The 16,556-nt window shown below is 41.0% G+C and overlaps 2 protein-coding genes across 6 annotated transcripts in view; one reads left to right on the forward strand and one right to left on the reverse strand.

Annotated features, from left to right (window-relative positions):
- The window catches only part of UMAD1 (UBAP1-MVB12-associated (UMA) domain containing 1), an 85,663-nt gene extending 75,171 nt beyond the window's left edge, over nucleotides 1-10,492 (reverse strand). Inside the window, exons 1-3 of one of the 5 annotated variants that reach the window (XM_032991754.2) lie at nucleotides 5,506-5,571; nucleotides 4,540-4,757; nucleotides 2,077-2,190 (exon numbers count right to left, since the gene is read on the reverse strand). In XM_032991754.2, the coding sequence (XP_032847645.1) occupies nucleotides 2,077-2,158 (82 nt within the window). In that variant the 5' untranslated portion in view covers nucleotides 2,159-2,190; nucleotides 4,540-4,757; nucleotides 5,506-5,571. Of the gene's footprint in view, nucleotides 1-2,076; nucleotides 2,191-4,539; nucleotides 4,758-5,505; nucleotides 5,572-9,922; nucleotides 10,035-10,317 lie in introns of those variants that run through there. The other 4 variants (XM_042802239.1, XM_042802241.1, XM_042802240.1 and 1 more) reach the window with 4 other exon arrangements.
- On the forward strand, nucleotides 10,046-13,822 carry RPA3 (replication protein A3). The gene is made up of 4 exons (XM_042802242.1): nucleotides 10,046-10,234; nucleotides 10,527-10,601; nucleotides 12,673-12,781; nucleotides 13,296-13,822. Exons 1-4 carry the CDS (start codon nucleotides 10,136-10,138, stop codon nucleotides 13,370-13,372), a joined length of 360 nt encoding a protein of 119 aa, XP_042658176.1. The 5' UTR covers nucleotides 10,046-10,135; the 3' UTR covers nucleotides 13,373-13,822.
- The last annotated feature ends 2,734 nt before the right edge of the window (nucleotides 13,823-16,556 follow it).

A 16,556-nucleotide genomic window follows, 5' to 3' on the forward strand; every position in this document is an offset into this window, starting at 1 on the left:
AATCATACTTATCTACATTTAATTGTGACGCTCAGTAATCTCACTACATTACTGCATAGATTTCTTTCATACTTTAGTGGATATGGGATTTGATCCTTTCTTGATAAGTCTCATTCAGACTTTCATTAAGACTCCTGGCTGCCCTTATCAGTGGTGCATGGTGTGAACAACCTTGCAAGAGATTTCCACAACAGTGGAAATCAGGATCAAGCAACCCTTGAGGATGTATTTTCCCTCTTCTTTCTCTAGGAAAGAAAGGAAAGCACTTACTCCTACATCCATAGAATACTGGCAAACTAGGATTTTTGTTCTTATATGCTTTGAATGAAAGACTGGGTTTAGGAACCAACTTAAAACATACAAAATTAAATTCTCACTCCCTTCAAGAGCGTTCTCTGCCTACAGAAGTATTCACACTAATGGCCTTATAATCCTACTGATATTTGTTAAAGACATTTAGCGCTGGTATTCTAGAGTATTTTGCACCTAAGTTTAATAAAGCTTCAGAACCTTCCATCTGAGTAGTAAGAAAGTAACTAGCAAACCAGCTAGGTGTTGTGATTTGTTTGGGTTTTTTTGGACTGCCACTATTCCTAAACAAAGAAAACTTATGGATAAGTATCTGCTTAAATGCTGCCCTATAATTCTGCAGTCACATCCATCTAGCAAGACAGTGATATGCTCCACTGACAAGGCTGACAGCAATTCTTTGGCCCAGAAAAAGTTAGTTAAGACAGTCCATTTAGCTGCAGTTTTCTAAATTAAATTCTGTCTGAGCAAAAAATAATATAAATAAAGTAAGAGAAGATTCAAGAAAAATTGGTAGTTCCTGTTTATATTTAACAGATAATTTGAGTTTATATGAACAAAGTTTAAATAGTCACTGACAGCATTTCAGGGAAAAGGAATTAAGTTAAATTGAATGCAGAATCAGAACCAGCAATTGTGGGACATAAGTAACATTTAGGTGCAGAACTCTCTGCCTGTTGCAGAATTTGAAACTTTAAATGGTCTCCAGACTTTTTTGGGATGATGATGTTCTTCCTTTGACCCTTCCGCAATGTAAGTGGCTAGGGTGATTTGATGTAGCCATCAAAACCAGTTCAGATGAGCAAAATCTAGTGGAAAGCAACCACTAGACATGACAACACAGAGTCACCAGATTTTTTTTAATGAAGAACTTACAAAGAATGTAAGTTCTCCTTAGAAAGAGTTCCGGTAGTCTCTCATATTGTTAGGTTTTGATAATCTAGAGGCTTCCATGATTTGAAAATGCTCAGGAAGAAGTAATACTTGAATAGAGAAACACTGTAGAATTCCTGATAAGAACAAGTCAGTAAATCAGAGCAGCAGAAGCCAAATATTGATGATGACAGATTTACAAAGAAGAAAACACAAATTTGCAAAAGAGGAAAAAGGATCAGTTACAGCATGACAGCAATAAATTCTTTCTTTTGCATGCTTGAGCCATCCTAGAAGACCGTGAAAAGATCTTGATTAAAGCTACAAATTTAGCCGGTTCACAGGTGAATGCACTTCAGATTAGTTTTTGAACAACAGACTTCAAAAACCCTAAACTGCTTAATTCTCATCAAGCTAAGCAAGAGTCAGACTCTGAGAAAGAATATAAACATTCATCATGTGACCAGAAATACACTGATGCTTCTTGGCTTCTAATATAAAAAGACTTTGTGGATAGCATTAAAAGGAAGGAACCGGAATAAAACAAGTCCTCTAACAACTGCAGTAAGATACTCTTCCCACAACTCTATTCATAAAGCTAGAAGCTGCAAATTTGAGCTTTCTTGTTTTATAAGGACATAAGGTTCACAATATCAAAAAAATACATTTTCAATGCTCTTGAATAAGAGTTCATACCCATATAAATAAAACATCAGCTATTTAGTCTAAATGATGAAGAGAGAGACTAGGAATATTATCTCCTTCAGGAAAAGTAAGAACTCTGAACAATTTTTGTCTTGGCTTCTCTTAACATTTCATTTGGTCTAAGCATCTCAAAGAATTTTTTACATTTCAGAGATTATAAGAATCACTTTATACAGAAGCACCACTTACCCACAATAACAAATCCATCTGCTTCTCTTTCTGGCACTGTAACCTTCTTTGAATCCTGACTTTTTCGAAAGAAGCTGAACATAGCCTCTTTTGGTTTTTCTTCTAAGTCGTTATCTAAAATGAAGACAAAACATGTTAAATAAATATAAGATAGCAGAATTTACCATAACAAATTCACACCATGCCAAAGGCCACACACCTGATACTGTTGTTTAATCTTTATTAGCTGATTTTAAATCTAAGGCATTTGTACATCGGACAGGTTACCTTGTTGATGTAGCGACTGACTTCAGTAGGCAAAAAGAGAGTGAAGGATAAAGGCTTTTCTATAAAGTTATGGAGTGGAACCATTTGAAAAAAAAACAAAACAAAACAAAACAAAAAACAAAACAAAAAACAACAAACCAAAACTTCAACCTTTCTAAAGGAAGGAGAAAGAAGGAAATGCCCTTCAACATTTATCCAGCATGTTTCCTTATTTTTCTGCTACTTTGAACTGTTACACAAACTTTCTCATCAGTAAGTTCTAAAGCATCTAAACTTCTAAGCCCAAAGCATGATCCTATAGAAAATGCAGCTTTAATGCAGGAATACTTGAATAAAGCAAATTGTACCAGAGATTTTTACTCTTAAGTGTCTGTGCACCAATAAAAAAAGACTAATCCACCCAATCCCACAATATTAGCCTAGTATCTATTTTCACCTTTCCAGTTTGCAGTCTTAGAGACAGCTTAACACTTGGGGGTACTTGATTAACTGTTACCACTAATTCCCTTAGAAACTAAACAAAATCACACTGCAAATTTTTCGTAACAATAATTCATTGAAAGAATCTTCCAAAGCAGATAAGAACTCCTGAATTCACAACAGCTCAAACAAAACAAGGAAAGCAGTGGGATAAAAACATCAAGTGCAAAAGATTATGCTCAGTATCTCTTCTCTCTCAAGACTGGAAGATTACATAGAGACAATTCTAAATAGCTTAAAAAGGACAAATTCCTATTAAAAACCCCATGGGCGTCAGCCAAAACAAAGGCACTTGGGCCAGCTTTTATAAAATTAAGTCCTACATAAACATGGATACATCATGAAACATTTTTCTAAGCAAATTCTCTAATTATTCTGAACTTTTACGATGTAGGCTCAAGGAAGTTTCTCTTCTTCCAATAAAAGTTATAAGAAAAGCTTTATAAGGAAGCATCATTCTTGTGAAAAACCACCAACAGAACTACACAAAGCACATTTTCATAGGTTCAGCTTATTGAGAGGATTACTGATGTACCACCATCTACTTTTTATTTTCTACCTAACTGGCACCACTGAATGAAGCAACTGACTCTCCCCAGCCTCTTCCCACAACAGCAGCTCTGTCTGTAGCACTGGGAGATGAGAAAAGGAAAGAGGCACTGCAGAAGCAGTCACCCCCTGAATGCGCGCTCGCCTCCAGCCCCCCAGGGCAGAACTTGGACTACTGGACAACACCAACCTATGGAGCAGCCTGCAGTCAGGCTGAAACACGCTGTGTGCCAAACAGGAAGGTTTAAAGAAAGGTATGTGAAGAACTTTTCTACTAAAATACCAATATAAAATTGGGGAAAGTGGAATAATGTAATTTTAAATTTGAAGTAGGGTTTGAAGAACAGAATCCTGCTGTACTTTGCAGACACCAACATTTAAAGGGGAAGGGACTGACAAACTGATAGCAACATCTAATATACACTTCCAACAGAGGAAGGGAGTCCAGTCTAAAGAAATGAGGTATAGAGTGTCAAGTTTCGACAACATTATTTACACTAAATTTAACAAAGAAGAGTCTTTAGAAGGTGGGAAACAGAGAAGAGTGTTACCATGTAGTGTTTGGATTAAAAAAAAAAAAAAAAAAAAAAAAAGATAAAAGTCCTGGATTCACTATTTGTTAGAATTCCTCCCTTCCTATCCAAATATTCATGGTACCATAAGCAAGATTTTTTTTCTTTCCCTAGCCAGAGACCTGTGGCAATTAACTGCACAATCAGAATTGACTATTCGCCAGGTACAAACTGCTTCACACTCTGCTGTTACAGTGATAGCAAACACTTCCATACTCCACAGAAAGTCCTATATGAACTATAAGCACTGGCTTTTGGGAGCAGTACATAAATAGAACATGGCAAAAGCAGCAACGATTCAAACTGTGGCCTGATACCTGAGACTTAAAGACTGAACACCCTGCAGGCTGGCCAGCTACTGCTTGCTTATGCTGACACAGTGCAATTTCTAGCAACTAAACTACACTGAGGTACACAAGAACAGAACAAACCATCCAATCCCAGGTATGCAATAATTAAAAAAAAAAAAAAAGTTACTTATCTGCATTTGACTCCTTTTTTCTAGTTTTCCTACCTTACCACGTGAAATACTGATATTTCCAGTTCCGTGGAGATTACACAGTAGAAACTCCTAATTATCTCATTTATTCCTTACCTTCCCCCACACCCAGGCTCAACACATGGCGCCAGCAGCATATTCCTTTTTCAGCCCTTGGGGAATATGTCTTCTCCTGCTACCAATTAGGGTTGTCAGTCCCATAGCTCAAGTGGTAAAAACCTGTGCTGTAATGCTCAAGAGTCAGGTTTCTGCTCCAATGATGTATGAAGGAGAGGCAGTTGTGGAACAGTTTAAAATGCAATTTTACCTTCATCCTAAGTGTGCAACAACAAGAAGCAAAATCAACTTGATGTATAAAATCTTACAAATAGCTTTGGGAAGAGCTCAGATTCCAGCCAACCACTTCAGGTACCACAGCTGTAGTTGCTCCAGTCACATTTTTTTCTCTTTGAGATCTGCATTATTGTAGTTTTCAGCTCTATCATATAGTGTTCCCCCTTCCTTCTCTCTTGCACAAAGGAAAGCATCTTAATCAGTATATACGTGGCACAAAAGAGGTGTATAGTAAACCATGCATTTGTCATGTTTTAAATCCTGCATATTTAACTTATCTAAACATCAGCCCTTAAAGGACAACAGACATTTCAATTCAGAGTAAATTAACAGTAAGTACAATTTGATCAAATTAATGTTACAAGCACTTTCACATACTGGAGTTTTTCCATTCATTGACAGAAGGCAGTCTGATTACCCCATTTTTTTCTAAAATCCCACAAAATTCATCTTATCTACATACATGAGGGCTGATCTTTACTTTGTAGTTTTCAGTTTCTGAAGTAGCTTTAACTTAATTCCACTGCCAAGAAGTATTTCTCAAACAGAAAACAAAACCAAAAAAGCTCACACGTCCCTTTGCTTGAAGCAGGAAAACAAAGCTAACAAAAGTATCGCCTAAGCTCGGTCGTCAGGTTCTTAAGCTGTTAAAACCACTGGCCCAGCAGTAAGAAAACAGCATATGTTGTATCTTGTGATTGTGAATGTTGGGGAGGTGGTAAGACTAACCATGCTTGCGGAGGCTGGTTCCTTCTTTGGGTGTTCACCACTTAGAAACAAAACTCATGTTTGTAGATCTCAGGCCTGCGTAACTGATGTGGAAGAGAGAGCTCACCAACTACTACTTACGGTATTTCAGTACCTTTGCTGAACGCAGTATTAAGTTTAAACTAAATAACAAAGAACAACTAACAATATAAGAGGGGAAATATAAGAAGCAAAAAGTACAGCCATATACAGGATGGCACAGGTGAAAGAAAAGATGTAGACAGGCAATGCTGGGACATTTGTGATATTTGCACTCTCAAGAATTTTATCAACTGTGGTACTTCAAAAGTAAACATAAATCTCTCCAGCAATGGGAAATGCAACCATTAAATTTCTTGAATTACATGTTAAAAACAGAACAAAGCCCCTGTCCAACAAAGAAACACAGAGCTGAATGGAAACACTCGTGCTCTTGAAGATAAGAACACAGTTTAAGCATTTGCAGAATCAGGCTGGATTATTACTCTTGCAGATAAGATGAGGTTTCAGTTAACAAAAGCTGAGAACAACCAGTTTTCGCACAAGTTTCATTTCAGAGTAAAAATTAAATTTTAAGTTTGTGGATCTGGACACATGGTCACACAGACTAGTGAAAAAGCACTTAGTTGTGTGTGGTTTTTTTAAAAGCTGTCAGCACAAAATCACAGAAAATACACCCACCATTCAGAGATAGTACCACATTCCTGCAATAATTTCTCCTATATAGCACAGCACTTTTCCCTTCCAGATGGGATTAATTTTATTTCTATAGGAGACCTGAAATTGAATTCAATGCCTAAAGATAAAAATCTCCCTTGGTAGGAAAATGCAATTCCCTTCTCCTCATGTTTCTCCCTCACCAAAAAGTGAATACAATTTTTTCTTTCTCCATTCTCAACCGTTGATAGTTAAGAATAACGTTTCTGGCACCACTTCAGTCATTAGCAAGTAATAAACTGTGAACTATAGAAATTTTGTGAGGCTGCAAAAAATATTTTCTCTTTCTGCGAGGCTCTGAGAACATACATGGGACTGGACAAAGATAAGTTACAGAGCTCCACAAAGGGGTTAATTTATTTCTCCTGCATTTTGTCAGTCTCCTTTGACAAGAAGTATGGGTGACCTTTGAGCCAAACCAATATGGTAAATTCGAAGTTTTTCTGTACAATGAAGATCTTAGCATATCTAGCATTACTTTTCAGCTTTTTCTTGCATGTTCACAAGTGACAGGAGGAGAAAAGTAATCCAATATTAAAACTACCAAAGACACAGACTAAGATGAAGAGAGGATGCCCAGGAATACAGAAAAGCAGAATCGCAGTGGCATTGATGATAATAACATAAATTATGAAATGAGGTCAGAACAAAATATAAAACTAAGCTTAAAGAAAGAAACAATGTCACACCTAGCAGTTTAACCTATATAATCTATGGAAGGAAAAAACAGCATCAGCGCAATTCTCTGGTTCATATTAGCATCTGCTGTGATTCACCAATAAAGTAGCAATCAGAAAAACAGAAAGATGTTTACAGCCCTGCTTATCACATGAAAACAACCAACTTATGAGTCAAGAACATGCATGTTGGAAAGATTTTTGTGTGACAAACAACAGTTTAAAAGCTTTTGGCCTAGTGTAAGTAACTACGTGAAGAAGAAAAAAAAATACAACATAACATTTCTTTTATCTGGTATTAACATTATTCATATTGCTTTAGTTTGTGCTTCTTGAAAAAAGAAAGGAAAATAGGTGTGAAGAGAAACACAAATACAAAAAAGAGATATACATATAACAAAACACTAACAAAAACTTTTTTACTTACATAAAATGTGAATATTTAAAGTTTTCATAAAGTTTAAAGGAAGCAGAAACACCAAGAACTTTGCAACCCAAATTACCATAGTATAAAAACACTCAAAATGCTGAATCATAAAAAAATGAACCACCATCAAGTTGGACAATAAAAGCATAGGTGACAAAGGCAAAGCCAGGAGTGAAATGACAGTACTCAAACTGATGTCAACATTTAAAACCCTGAAGAAGATAGAAGATGCTAAAATAGAAAGCTAGGTGTTTATTTGATACAATATTCAGTAGGTTGAAACCTACTTCTTTCCCTTCAAACAGTTCTCAACCCCAATCCTTCAATGGCTGCTAAACATGATACAGAAACGTATTTGTAAGAATGTGTTTTTCTAACAGCTGACTCTTTAAATGTGGCAGACAAATAGCCCTAAAAAAGCCACTCTGCAGCAGCCTGCTGCACCGTGATCCAACTGTTACATTTATGAGACCTCTCCTTTAAAATCTCTGTAGATATGCTAAAGAGATGAGGATATTCTCTTGCAAATAAACTACTGAAAATGTGAATGGAATAGTGACATTGAGATGACAACCAGCTACACCCCATCAAAGATAGAATCCCACAGGACTCCCCTTCCTGGCCACATGCTGGTTCTGCACAGCTGGCAGTAGCTTGTTTCCTTGGCAAGCTAGTTCAGCTTGCCGAGCCATTACAACACTAGCCCAGACAACTAACAAAACCCACTCTTTGCTGGTTAGCAAGCTGAACTAACCCACGGCTGGTTAGAAGAGACAGCCAGCACATCAGCAATGTTGGAATTGCCCTTTTAAGCTCGAGTAGTTAGATTTTCTCAAGTATTTCCTGAAAAACCGGTCCTGGAAACTGAAAGGAAATCACAGAACCACTGAATGGTGGAAGTTGGAGGGGTCCTCCAGAGGTCACTTTGTCCAACCCCCAGCTTAAGCAGAGCCCCCTAGAGCTGGTTGCCCAGGATCACGCCCAGATAGCTTTTGAATATTTCCAAGGATGGAAACACAACCTCCACAATCTCCCTGGACCGGTGCTTGGTCACTCTCACAACAAAAAAAGTGTTCCTTGATGTTCAGAGGGAACCTCCAGTATTTCAGTTTGTGCCCATTGCCTCTGTTCCTGTCACTGGGCACCACTAAAGTGCCTGGCTCTGTCCTCTTGTGCCCTCCTTTCAGCTATTTTTATGCATTAATAAGATCCCCCTGAACCTTCTCTTCTCTAGGCTGAACAGTCCCAGCTCCCTCAGCCTTTCCTCATTTGTAAGATGCTCCAATCCCTTAATCATCACTGTGGCCCTTCACCCGACTCTCTCCAGTATGTTCACATCTCTCTTGTACCCAGAACTTGGGACCCAGCACTCCAGGTGTCACCTCACCAGTGCTGAGTAGAGGGGAAGGATCACCTCCCTCGAAGCACTGGCAATGCTGTCTAATGCAGCCCAGGATACCATTAACTGCCTTTGCCACAAGAAAAACCGGGAGGAACCTCTCCGTGCAAGGCACAGTTGGGTAAAACACACAGAAAAAGGCAAGACGGGGTGAGAGTGCCACATCCAGAAGCTAGCTCTGTCTTACATCCACCAGTCACTCTAACCCTGGGGATTGAGTGTAAACTCTTTAATGGTGAAATTAAATGGAATGGAATAGAACAGAACATAACAGTTCAGTTGGAAGGGACCTACAACAATCATCCAGTCCAACTGCCGGATAAATTCAGGGTTGACCAAAAGTTAATGCATATTATTATGGGTATTGTCCAAATGCCTCTTAAACACTGACAGGGTTGGGGCATCAGCCACCTGTCTAGGAAGCCTGTTCCAGTGTTTGATCACCCTCTTGGTAAAGAAATGTTTCCAGTGTCCAGCCCAAGCCTCTCCTGATGCAGCTTTGAAACATTCCACGCATCCTGTCACTGGACACATGGGAGAAGAGCTCAGCACCTCTCTCTCTGCTTCCCCTCCTCAGGGAGCTGTAGTGAGCAATGAGGTCGCCCCTCAATCTCCTTTTCTTCTAACTAAACAAACTCAAAGTCCTCACAGGCCTCACGTGCCTTCCAGACCTTTCACCAGCTTTCATGCCCTCCTCTGGATGCAACTGCAGCGCACAGAACTGCCCACAGTTCTCAAGGTGAGGATGCCGCAATGCTAAATACGGCAGGATAATCACCTCCTTGCAACCGGCTGGTTATGCTGTGTCTGATGCACCCCTGGATGGGGTTTGCCCTCTTGGCTGCCAGGGCACGCTGCTGACTTACACCGAGCCTGCTACCAACCAAGCACCCCCTGCATCCCTTTCTGTAGGGCTGCTCCCCAGCCGCTCCTATCCCGGTTTGTACTCGCGCCTGTGGAAATGTGTGGGTATCGCAGCCGTCACACGCCACGTCTTGAGCATCTACCACAGCCTGCAAAGCGCTGGCTTAACAGCCCGGTGAACGGGCGCGCTTGGCTTGGGCAACGGTGAGCTGAGTGGAGTCAGTATCTAAAAAGGGAGGGGAAATATCGGGTAATTTAAAGGAAAAGGATTAAATGACAGGGAAAGGGCCAGCCGCGGCAGCAAGCAACACCCACCCCGCCATCACCCACCGGCCCCACCGCCCGAAGCCGCCGCCACCGCTCACCGACCTCCGCCTCCGCTTCCGGGTCGCGTCAAGAGGAGGGGAAGTCCCGCCCCCTCCCCCCCCCCCCAAAAAAAAAGAAAAAAAAAAAAAATCAATTTCCCCTGTTGCTAAGGGTAACGGTGCCCTGCCCCTCCGCTAAAGGGCGGGAAATCGCGCCGCCGCCATGGGGGACGTTCATGAGGTGCCGCGGCCGCGCATCGCCACCGGGCAGCTGGCGCAGCACATCGGGAAGCCCGTCTGCTTCGTGGGCCGCGTCGAGAAGGTGCGGGAGCCCCTGGACGGGCGGCCGCCGCCCCTTGGGGCGGGGGGCAGGGGGGCGGTAGGGCCTTTCCGCGCGGTACGCACCGGGCGGGGGCCCTGGGGGTGGCGGGGCCGTGGTCTCGCTCGTCGCGGCCTGGCGTGAGGGAAGCCGGCGGCTCTGGCCGGGCCGGGAGGCGGCCGTTAACGGTCGGGTCTGCGGGAGGAAGGCCTGCTCTGCGGTTCTGGGTGTGGGCGGGCAAACCCGTTGCACGGGCAGCCGCCTTCTGAGCGCGCAGGCCTGGTGTGTTTTGTAGATTCATCCTACTGGGAAGCTTTTGGTGCTTTCGGATGGAGAAGGAAAACATACGACTGTGGAGCTGAGCGAACCTGTAAGTTAAGGAATGCTTCGGGAATACTTGATGTTGCCTCTTCTGTGTACTGGAGGTTTTGTCCCTTCTGAAAACCTCTGTGTGCCTTGCACGTATTGAGTTTTTAGGCAGGAAAAGAAGGACATCCTTGGTTTCTTCCTTTTCCACCTGTGTTTCATTGCCACGTCTAACTTGCAGACATCATATTCTTGAACTACTGTGGTCTTCATCAATTTTCAGCTAGTATTTGAGAGAGTATTCACTCCTTGTCAGACACATCCCTGTTTTTTGGCTACTTTGTCTTAACTCTGTTTGTTTACAGTGTAATATATTCCACTGCATGTATTAGCTCTACTTCCTTTCACTTTTTCCTCCCTTACTTTATTGTCTTTATATGCCTAATGGAACATTTTGTGAAGATAATCCTAAAGATCTAAGAATATGATATTCTCAAGTGTCTTTTGAGTTGACATTTCTCTATACTCTTGAGACATTTGTCATAGGATTTCAGTAAACTTCATAGTTAGCTTGAAGCATTCTTTCTTTCTTTAAAAAGCTATAAATCTAGCAATTAATGTAAGGAGTGTAAGATATGCTATTAACTACTGCACAGAAATATTGCTTCCTTTGTTACCACATACCACTAAGGGAATAACACCCTGCCATTCTCCTCTGTCTATGTATTTTTTTTTTCCTCTAAGAAATGTTGTAATCAAAGGATTGTTTTCATTGTGATGGCAAATACTCTAGCTTAACTGAACATGTGTTTAGTCTTTCCATCTTTCTCTCAGAATGAGTTATTAAACACGGAGAAATATGGCCATTTCCATGTGAAAGAATTGTACGTGATACTCTCTGACTTTCAAGACAGGAGCATCACCTTGTCGATCAAAAATGCAGTTTGTTCTCGCTGAATTTTGTCTTACAAATGTGAAGCTTGATGGCGCAATATTCAAACTGCAAGAAAAAGTCTTTCCTACAAGTTCTGCCTGTACCTAAACTCTTTTTTGAGCTACTGAAAAGGTTTCCTGCCTGGGGTTGTTAAATTTTCAGATGTCAGCATCTGACCAACAATTCCACAACTTTCCATAACTGGAAATTTGGAATGGCCGAATTTTGTAAATGCATAGCTGCAGTGTTGGGCACTTTATCATTTGTATTGGTGTGTAAGGGAGGAGAAACTGATATGTGCAGGAAAAAAAAAAAAAAAAAGCCAGGTTAATATCTGTGGCTTGCCTGATATAAATGGAGGAACTTCTAGATTTGCTAATCGAAATGCTTTTCTAACTTTGCCCCCCACCATTGTTTGCATGTGTGTAGTTCCTTCCTCCTTTCAACAGAGAAATGCAAAATTATGGAGAAGGGAGGGAATCTATTGCTATGTTTCAGGAAACTTGCTAGAACTTTAAAAGTAAGAGTTGTTAGATATTGGAAGAACATTACTGAAGTAGTACTGCACTCCTAAAATCAGTATCTTGAAAAAGAAAGAAAATGTATTCAAGCTATATGATTTTGGAGTAAGACAAAGTTTTTCACTTTTTTTTTTTCTCCTTGTTCACCCAAAGGCTTGTTATTGTCCATGTCTTTGTATTCTGAATGCTTACTGACAGATTACTTAAGAAATAATTTCCAGTTATGCCTGGAATCGGGAATATTGGAACTGCTCTCTGGCATACGTGATACCTCCTTAGCTATTACAGAGTTCTAGAATTTATTCAGGTTTGAATACTTTGCATTAAAATCTGTATTATTCTGCCCACTGTGTCCTAGATTAGTCTCTATTAAGTGATTAAATGACAGTTTTATAGACTTATAAACTGGTATCTTCCTTCTGATGCTTCTTCTTATATTTTTTTGTGTCACTACTGAACTGGCTGTTACAAAACCAGTATATCTAAGTGGCTCAGTGCTTTTGTGGGTTTTTTGGGGGAGGGGGACGGGAGCATTCAGTAGTACTGTGTTGTTTGGTGTGGAACAGATTTTGTTGTCATGAACAAACCATCAGTTATGGATAGTTCCTGGCTGAAGTGCTGTGAAGTAGAGAGAGCAGCTAATGTAGTGATACTAATTTCATATTTGGTACATTTTCTAGCTAGATGAAGAGATCTCAGGAGTTCTTGAAGTCGTGGGAAGAGTAACAAATCAGGCAACCATCATGTGCATGTCATATGTCCAGTTCAGAGAAGATAAAAGTCCATTTGGTGAGTAAGAATATACATTAAACATTATGTCAAATTCATACTGTTTTCTGAACTCTTCTTCAATAAGTAAGAAGGGAGAGCCTGATTGATAATCTTTCCTTACGGACAAGGTCTGTCTTCAAGCTGCCAGACATGGAGTGGAATGTAGAAAAGGAGTGTGTCATGGGAAACATTCTGTACAAAATACACTGTTTTACTGTCATACTGTAGGGACTGACTTGAAGCTGGAGCCAGTCTGGGTTGTGGTCTGATGATTCTCCTACTTGCAACCTGGTGGTTCTTGCCTGGCCATGTGTGGCACTGGGTCATGTGTGATTGTGCAGCTAGCAGGCCAAAAAATAACCCTCCAGACAGCAAGCAGCGAGTGTGGCTGCCTCAGGAAAACTGAGGAGAATGAGGGGCACTGGGAATGCTCAGCTAACACTGCTTTAAAATAAGCAGTGCTTCAATGCTGTCATTTGCTTGTGGGGAATTTAGCTTCTGTGTCATAACCATTTTCTTTGCCCTGTTTCAGATCTGGAACTCTACAATGAAGCACTAAAAATTATTCATGAATTCCCTGAATACTTTGGTACTGAGAGGAAAAACTGATTTTTCTTAGCATACATTTAGAGGTTCAGAGGGGAAAACAGTATTGTAACTTTTTATTCTGACAGAATAATGGCAGTTGCATTTATTTCCAACAAATATACTGAAAAGTTGCTGCTGTTACGTGTGCCATGTATTGCCAGTGAAGAATGTTTTCTTTTGAAAATGTTTTTATTCAGCAATAAGGAAAATGCCTCTGTGGATATCTCGCTGTCTGTATATATTTAACCCTTTTGCATCCAGAAGGAATATTCTTTTTCAGGATTAGACTTGCTAGAAACTGAAGTTTTGTTGGCATCTTTTTGTTGTTGGTAGAGGTTCTAGAATATGGGAAACTCATGTTGAAGACATTTCGTGGGGTTTGAATGTAAAGATTTTTTTTCTTCATTGAAATGGGGGGGTATTTTACATCTTGAAAATGGTCTCCAATAAAAAAGATCTGACTACATTTAACTATTTGTGGCAGTATGACATGTTAGTGTGCTGTTTTCGGTGATATACGATGACTCCTATTTTACCTGACACAGGTAATTTTAACAAAATGGAGTACAAGGTACTTGCCTTTTGCACTGATGTTAAACACTTGGAAGATGTCTAGTTAGGCTTGGGGATTTCAAGCGCAGTTGAGTTCCCATCACAACCTTCATTCTTGGTGGGAGTCTAAGCAGAAGTACCACATTCAGCCAGCTTGTGATGATTACTTTAACCATATAAACTTCCACAGAGTTCCCAATTTTGTTACTATCCATGCTACTTACAGCACGTAGCAGAATTCTTGCATCTCTTAAGGTAACACAATCAAAGTAAAACCTAATGGGAAATATTCTCTGTGAATTAATACATAGAATATTTCAAAGTCTTTTAAATAAACCCTAGCTGTGTTCATTAACCTTTCATACAAACAGGTTTCAGGTTTAATAGCTAGATTTAGTGCCTTATGAAGATTACTAGCTTTGTGCTATCCATTTCAGTCATGGAATTTGTATTAAAGACTTACTAATTGGAGTTGCTACAAACTGGGTGGGAAATCAAGTTAATAGGTGATCTGTTTTTTTCCCCTCTACTTAGAAGACAGACAGTAAGAAAATTCCCGTCACTGGGAAGGAGGAAGATTTCTGAAGTAGGAGTCAGTCTCATACAGCAACCAAGAACATGAGGTCCATGTGACATGATACCATGCTCCATGCTTTAGCGCTATCACAGCTATATTTTAGTGCTCAGTAGAATAGAATGTCATACTTAATAACTGCATGCATGTATTCCTAGCATTTAAAAGTCTTTCATACTATTCTACTTTAAGAGGTTGGTATTTTGAGCATGTATATATATTCTATAAAATGTGTACAGTTAGTCACCAGGACTAGCCAGGACTAATAAAATAGTCTACCACCAGATGGCTATAGTGTTTTATCCCCATACAGAGACCATCCTTGGATATGTGGTTCTCCATGTAAAAGTTTGAACACATCTGAGTGGTAAATGCTCCATGTTCCCTTCCCAGTCAAGATTCCCCTTGTTCATCCAGTCCCACAGCAACAGTTTCTGCTATGTGCTTTTCATTCATCTGCTTCTCTACAGACTGAAGGTTTGTGAATAATGGCCTACCTTGGCTCTATAGTTATACTAACAAGACAGCAATGCAAGGAACTGTGTTAAAGTAACAGTCAGGTCATGTAAGTGCTTATCAGGATAGCAACTGGGGAACCTGCCAGCCATTCCAGATACCCTGGGGAAAGGAATAACCATGGGACCTGCTAACCCCCAAGTTAGGACTGTGCTAACAAGGTAAAGATGTGAGAAACTGGCAAACCTTGTGGAAAATAGAAGGGGAAATAGTAGCTTCGTGGGTTGCTGACTAAAGAGGGATGTCACCAAAACCAGGGCCAGTCATGGAATGTGTGAATAGGAGCTGGCAGCTGCTTTGGGAGGATGTGAGGGCAGTAAAGGGTGGGATCCTGGGAGGGGAAAGGAGTATATGAAGTGAATGATTTAATCCGGGCTGACTGGGAGAGGTTCCTGTTGTTTGAAGCAGGACAGCAAGCCTACTGTTCCCACCACACGTGTGACCAGCTTCTGGGATCTGGTGCTTTTTCCCTGCCCTCACTAAGGAAATGTTTGGAGCACCCTTCCTAGCATTGGCATGGGGGACACTGTCACATTGCCTCCTGTAACATGTGGCAGTTGATAGGATCCTGACTTAAGGAAGCGTAACTGGAAAAAACAAATTGGTATAGAAGGGGCATCTGCCAGAGGAAGGGGGAAGCACACATTGGGCAAGGTAGGTGGGATGGGATTGAGCCAGTCCCAAACTGCAGGGGAGGTTAGGCTTTAGCAGAAGCTGGTTTACTCAGCCTTTCAAAAGTTGGAAGCAATTTAATGGTGCCTGCCAGCCTTGTTTGCAGGGGCTGGGAGGTAGTCCAGTCTTCTTTGAAACACTGTTTAAAAGTTGGAGAGCTAAGTTTTAAGGAACAACTCTTAAACCATCAGTATGGTTTAGCTGTCCAGCAGGCTAAACTGCAAATAAAAATTAGGAACCAGAGGTGACAAAGAGTTTTATTTAGGAAAATTAAACGATAAAAGAACCTCTGCACACAGCTGCATCCCACCCATCCTTGGGTGGAGTGCTTGCTACTGTAACAAGGGCCATGCTGCAACCCAGGAGCTCCTACATTCTCCAGCCAAACCTCTTCTTGGTAAGCCTGATGGACATAGAAATCATCACTCAATGGTTAAGAGTCACTCCTGCTTAAAGCCCTGTAGCAGTGGGGCAGAAGGACGCCCAGGTGAGGAAGCTGGGAGCAGCTCTCCTTGTGTGCCAGCAAGCTATTGTGACCAGAGGGGAAAGGGGTTTGTATCCCAGGTAGTTAAGGTACAGAAAGCAGTCCATGAGTCTGAAATGGAGGAACAGACTAAAATTTGGCAAATTCTCTTGGGGAAATTTAGTTCCAGTGGGAATGGTATGGGGGGGGGGGGTGCCCCAAATGCAGCTGTGCTACAAGGTGCTGCAGGAACCTAAGGCTGCACAGGGAGAAGTTGCCTCAGGGGTGTCACTGCAGACTTCTCTGGCCAGCACTGGACTCTGAGCTGACCCAGTCACCACCCCCAGACCTGCTCTGCTGACCTTGCTCCAGCATGGACACGTGTACAACTTAGGTTATGCTCATGTACAAATAGCCAGTGCACAGGA

This window comes from Tyto alba, unplaced genomic scaffold, assembly GCF_018691265.1.
Source record: "Tyto alba isolate M040663 unplaced genomic scaffold, T.alba_DEE_v4.0 Super-Scaffold_38, whole genome shotgun sequence".
NCBI classification, from domain to species: Eukaryota; Metazoa; Chordata; class Aves; order Strigiformes; family Tytonidae; genus Tyto; species Tyto alba.

What these genes read in the sequence shown, in the direction of transcription:
- RPA3 (XM_042802242.1), top strand. Translation starts at nt 10,136, where the DNA reads ATGGGGGACGTTCATGAGGTGCCGCGGCCGCGCATCGCCACCGGGCAG. An exon ending in CTGTGGAGCTGAGCGAACCT is followed by an intron (nt 10,602 to 12,672) that starts GTAAGTTAAGGA and finishes TACATTTTCTAG; the next exon opens with CTAGATGAAGAGATCTCAGG. An exon ending in AGAAGATAAAAGTCCATTTG is followed by an intron (nt 12,782 to 13,295) that starts GTGAGTAAGAAT and finishes GCCCTGTTTCAG; the next exon opens with ATCTGGAACTCTACAATGAA.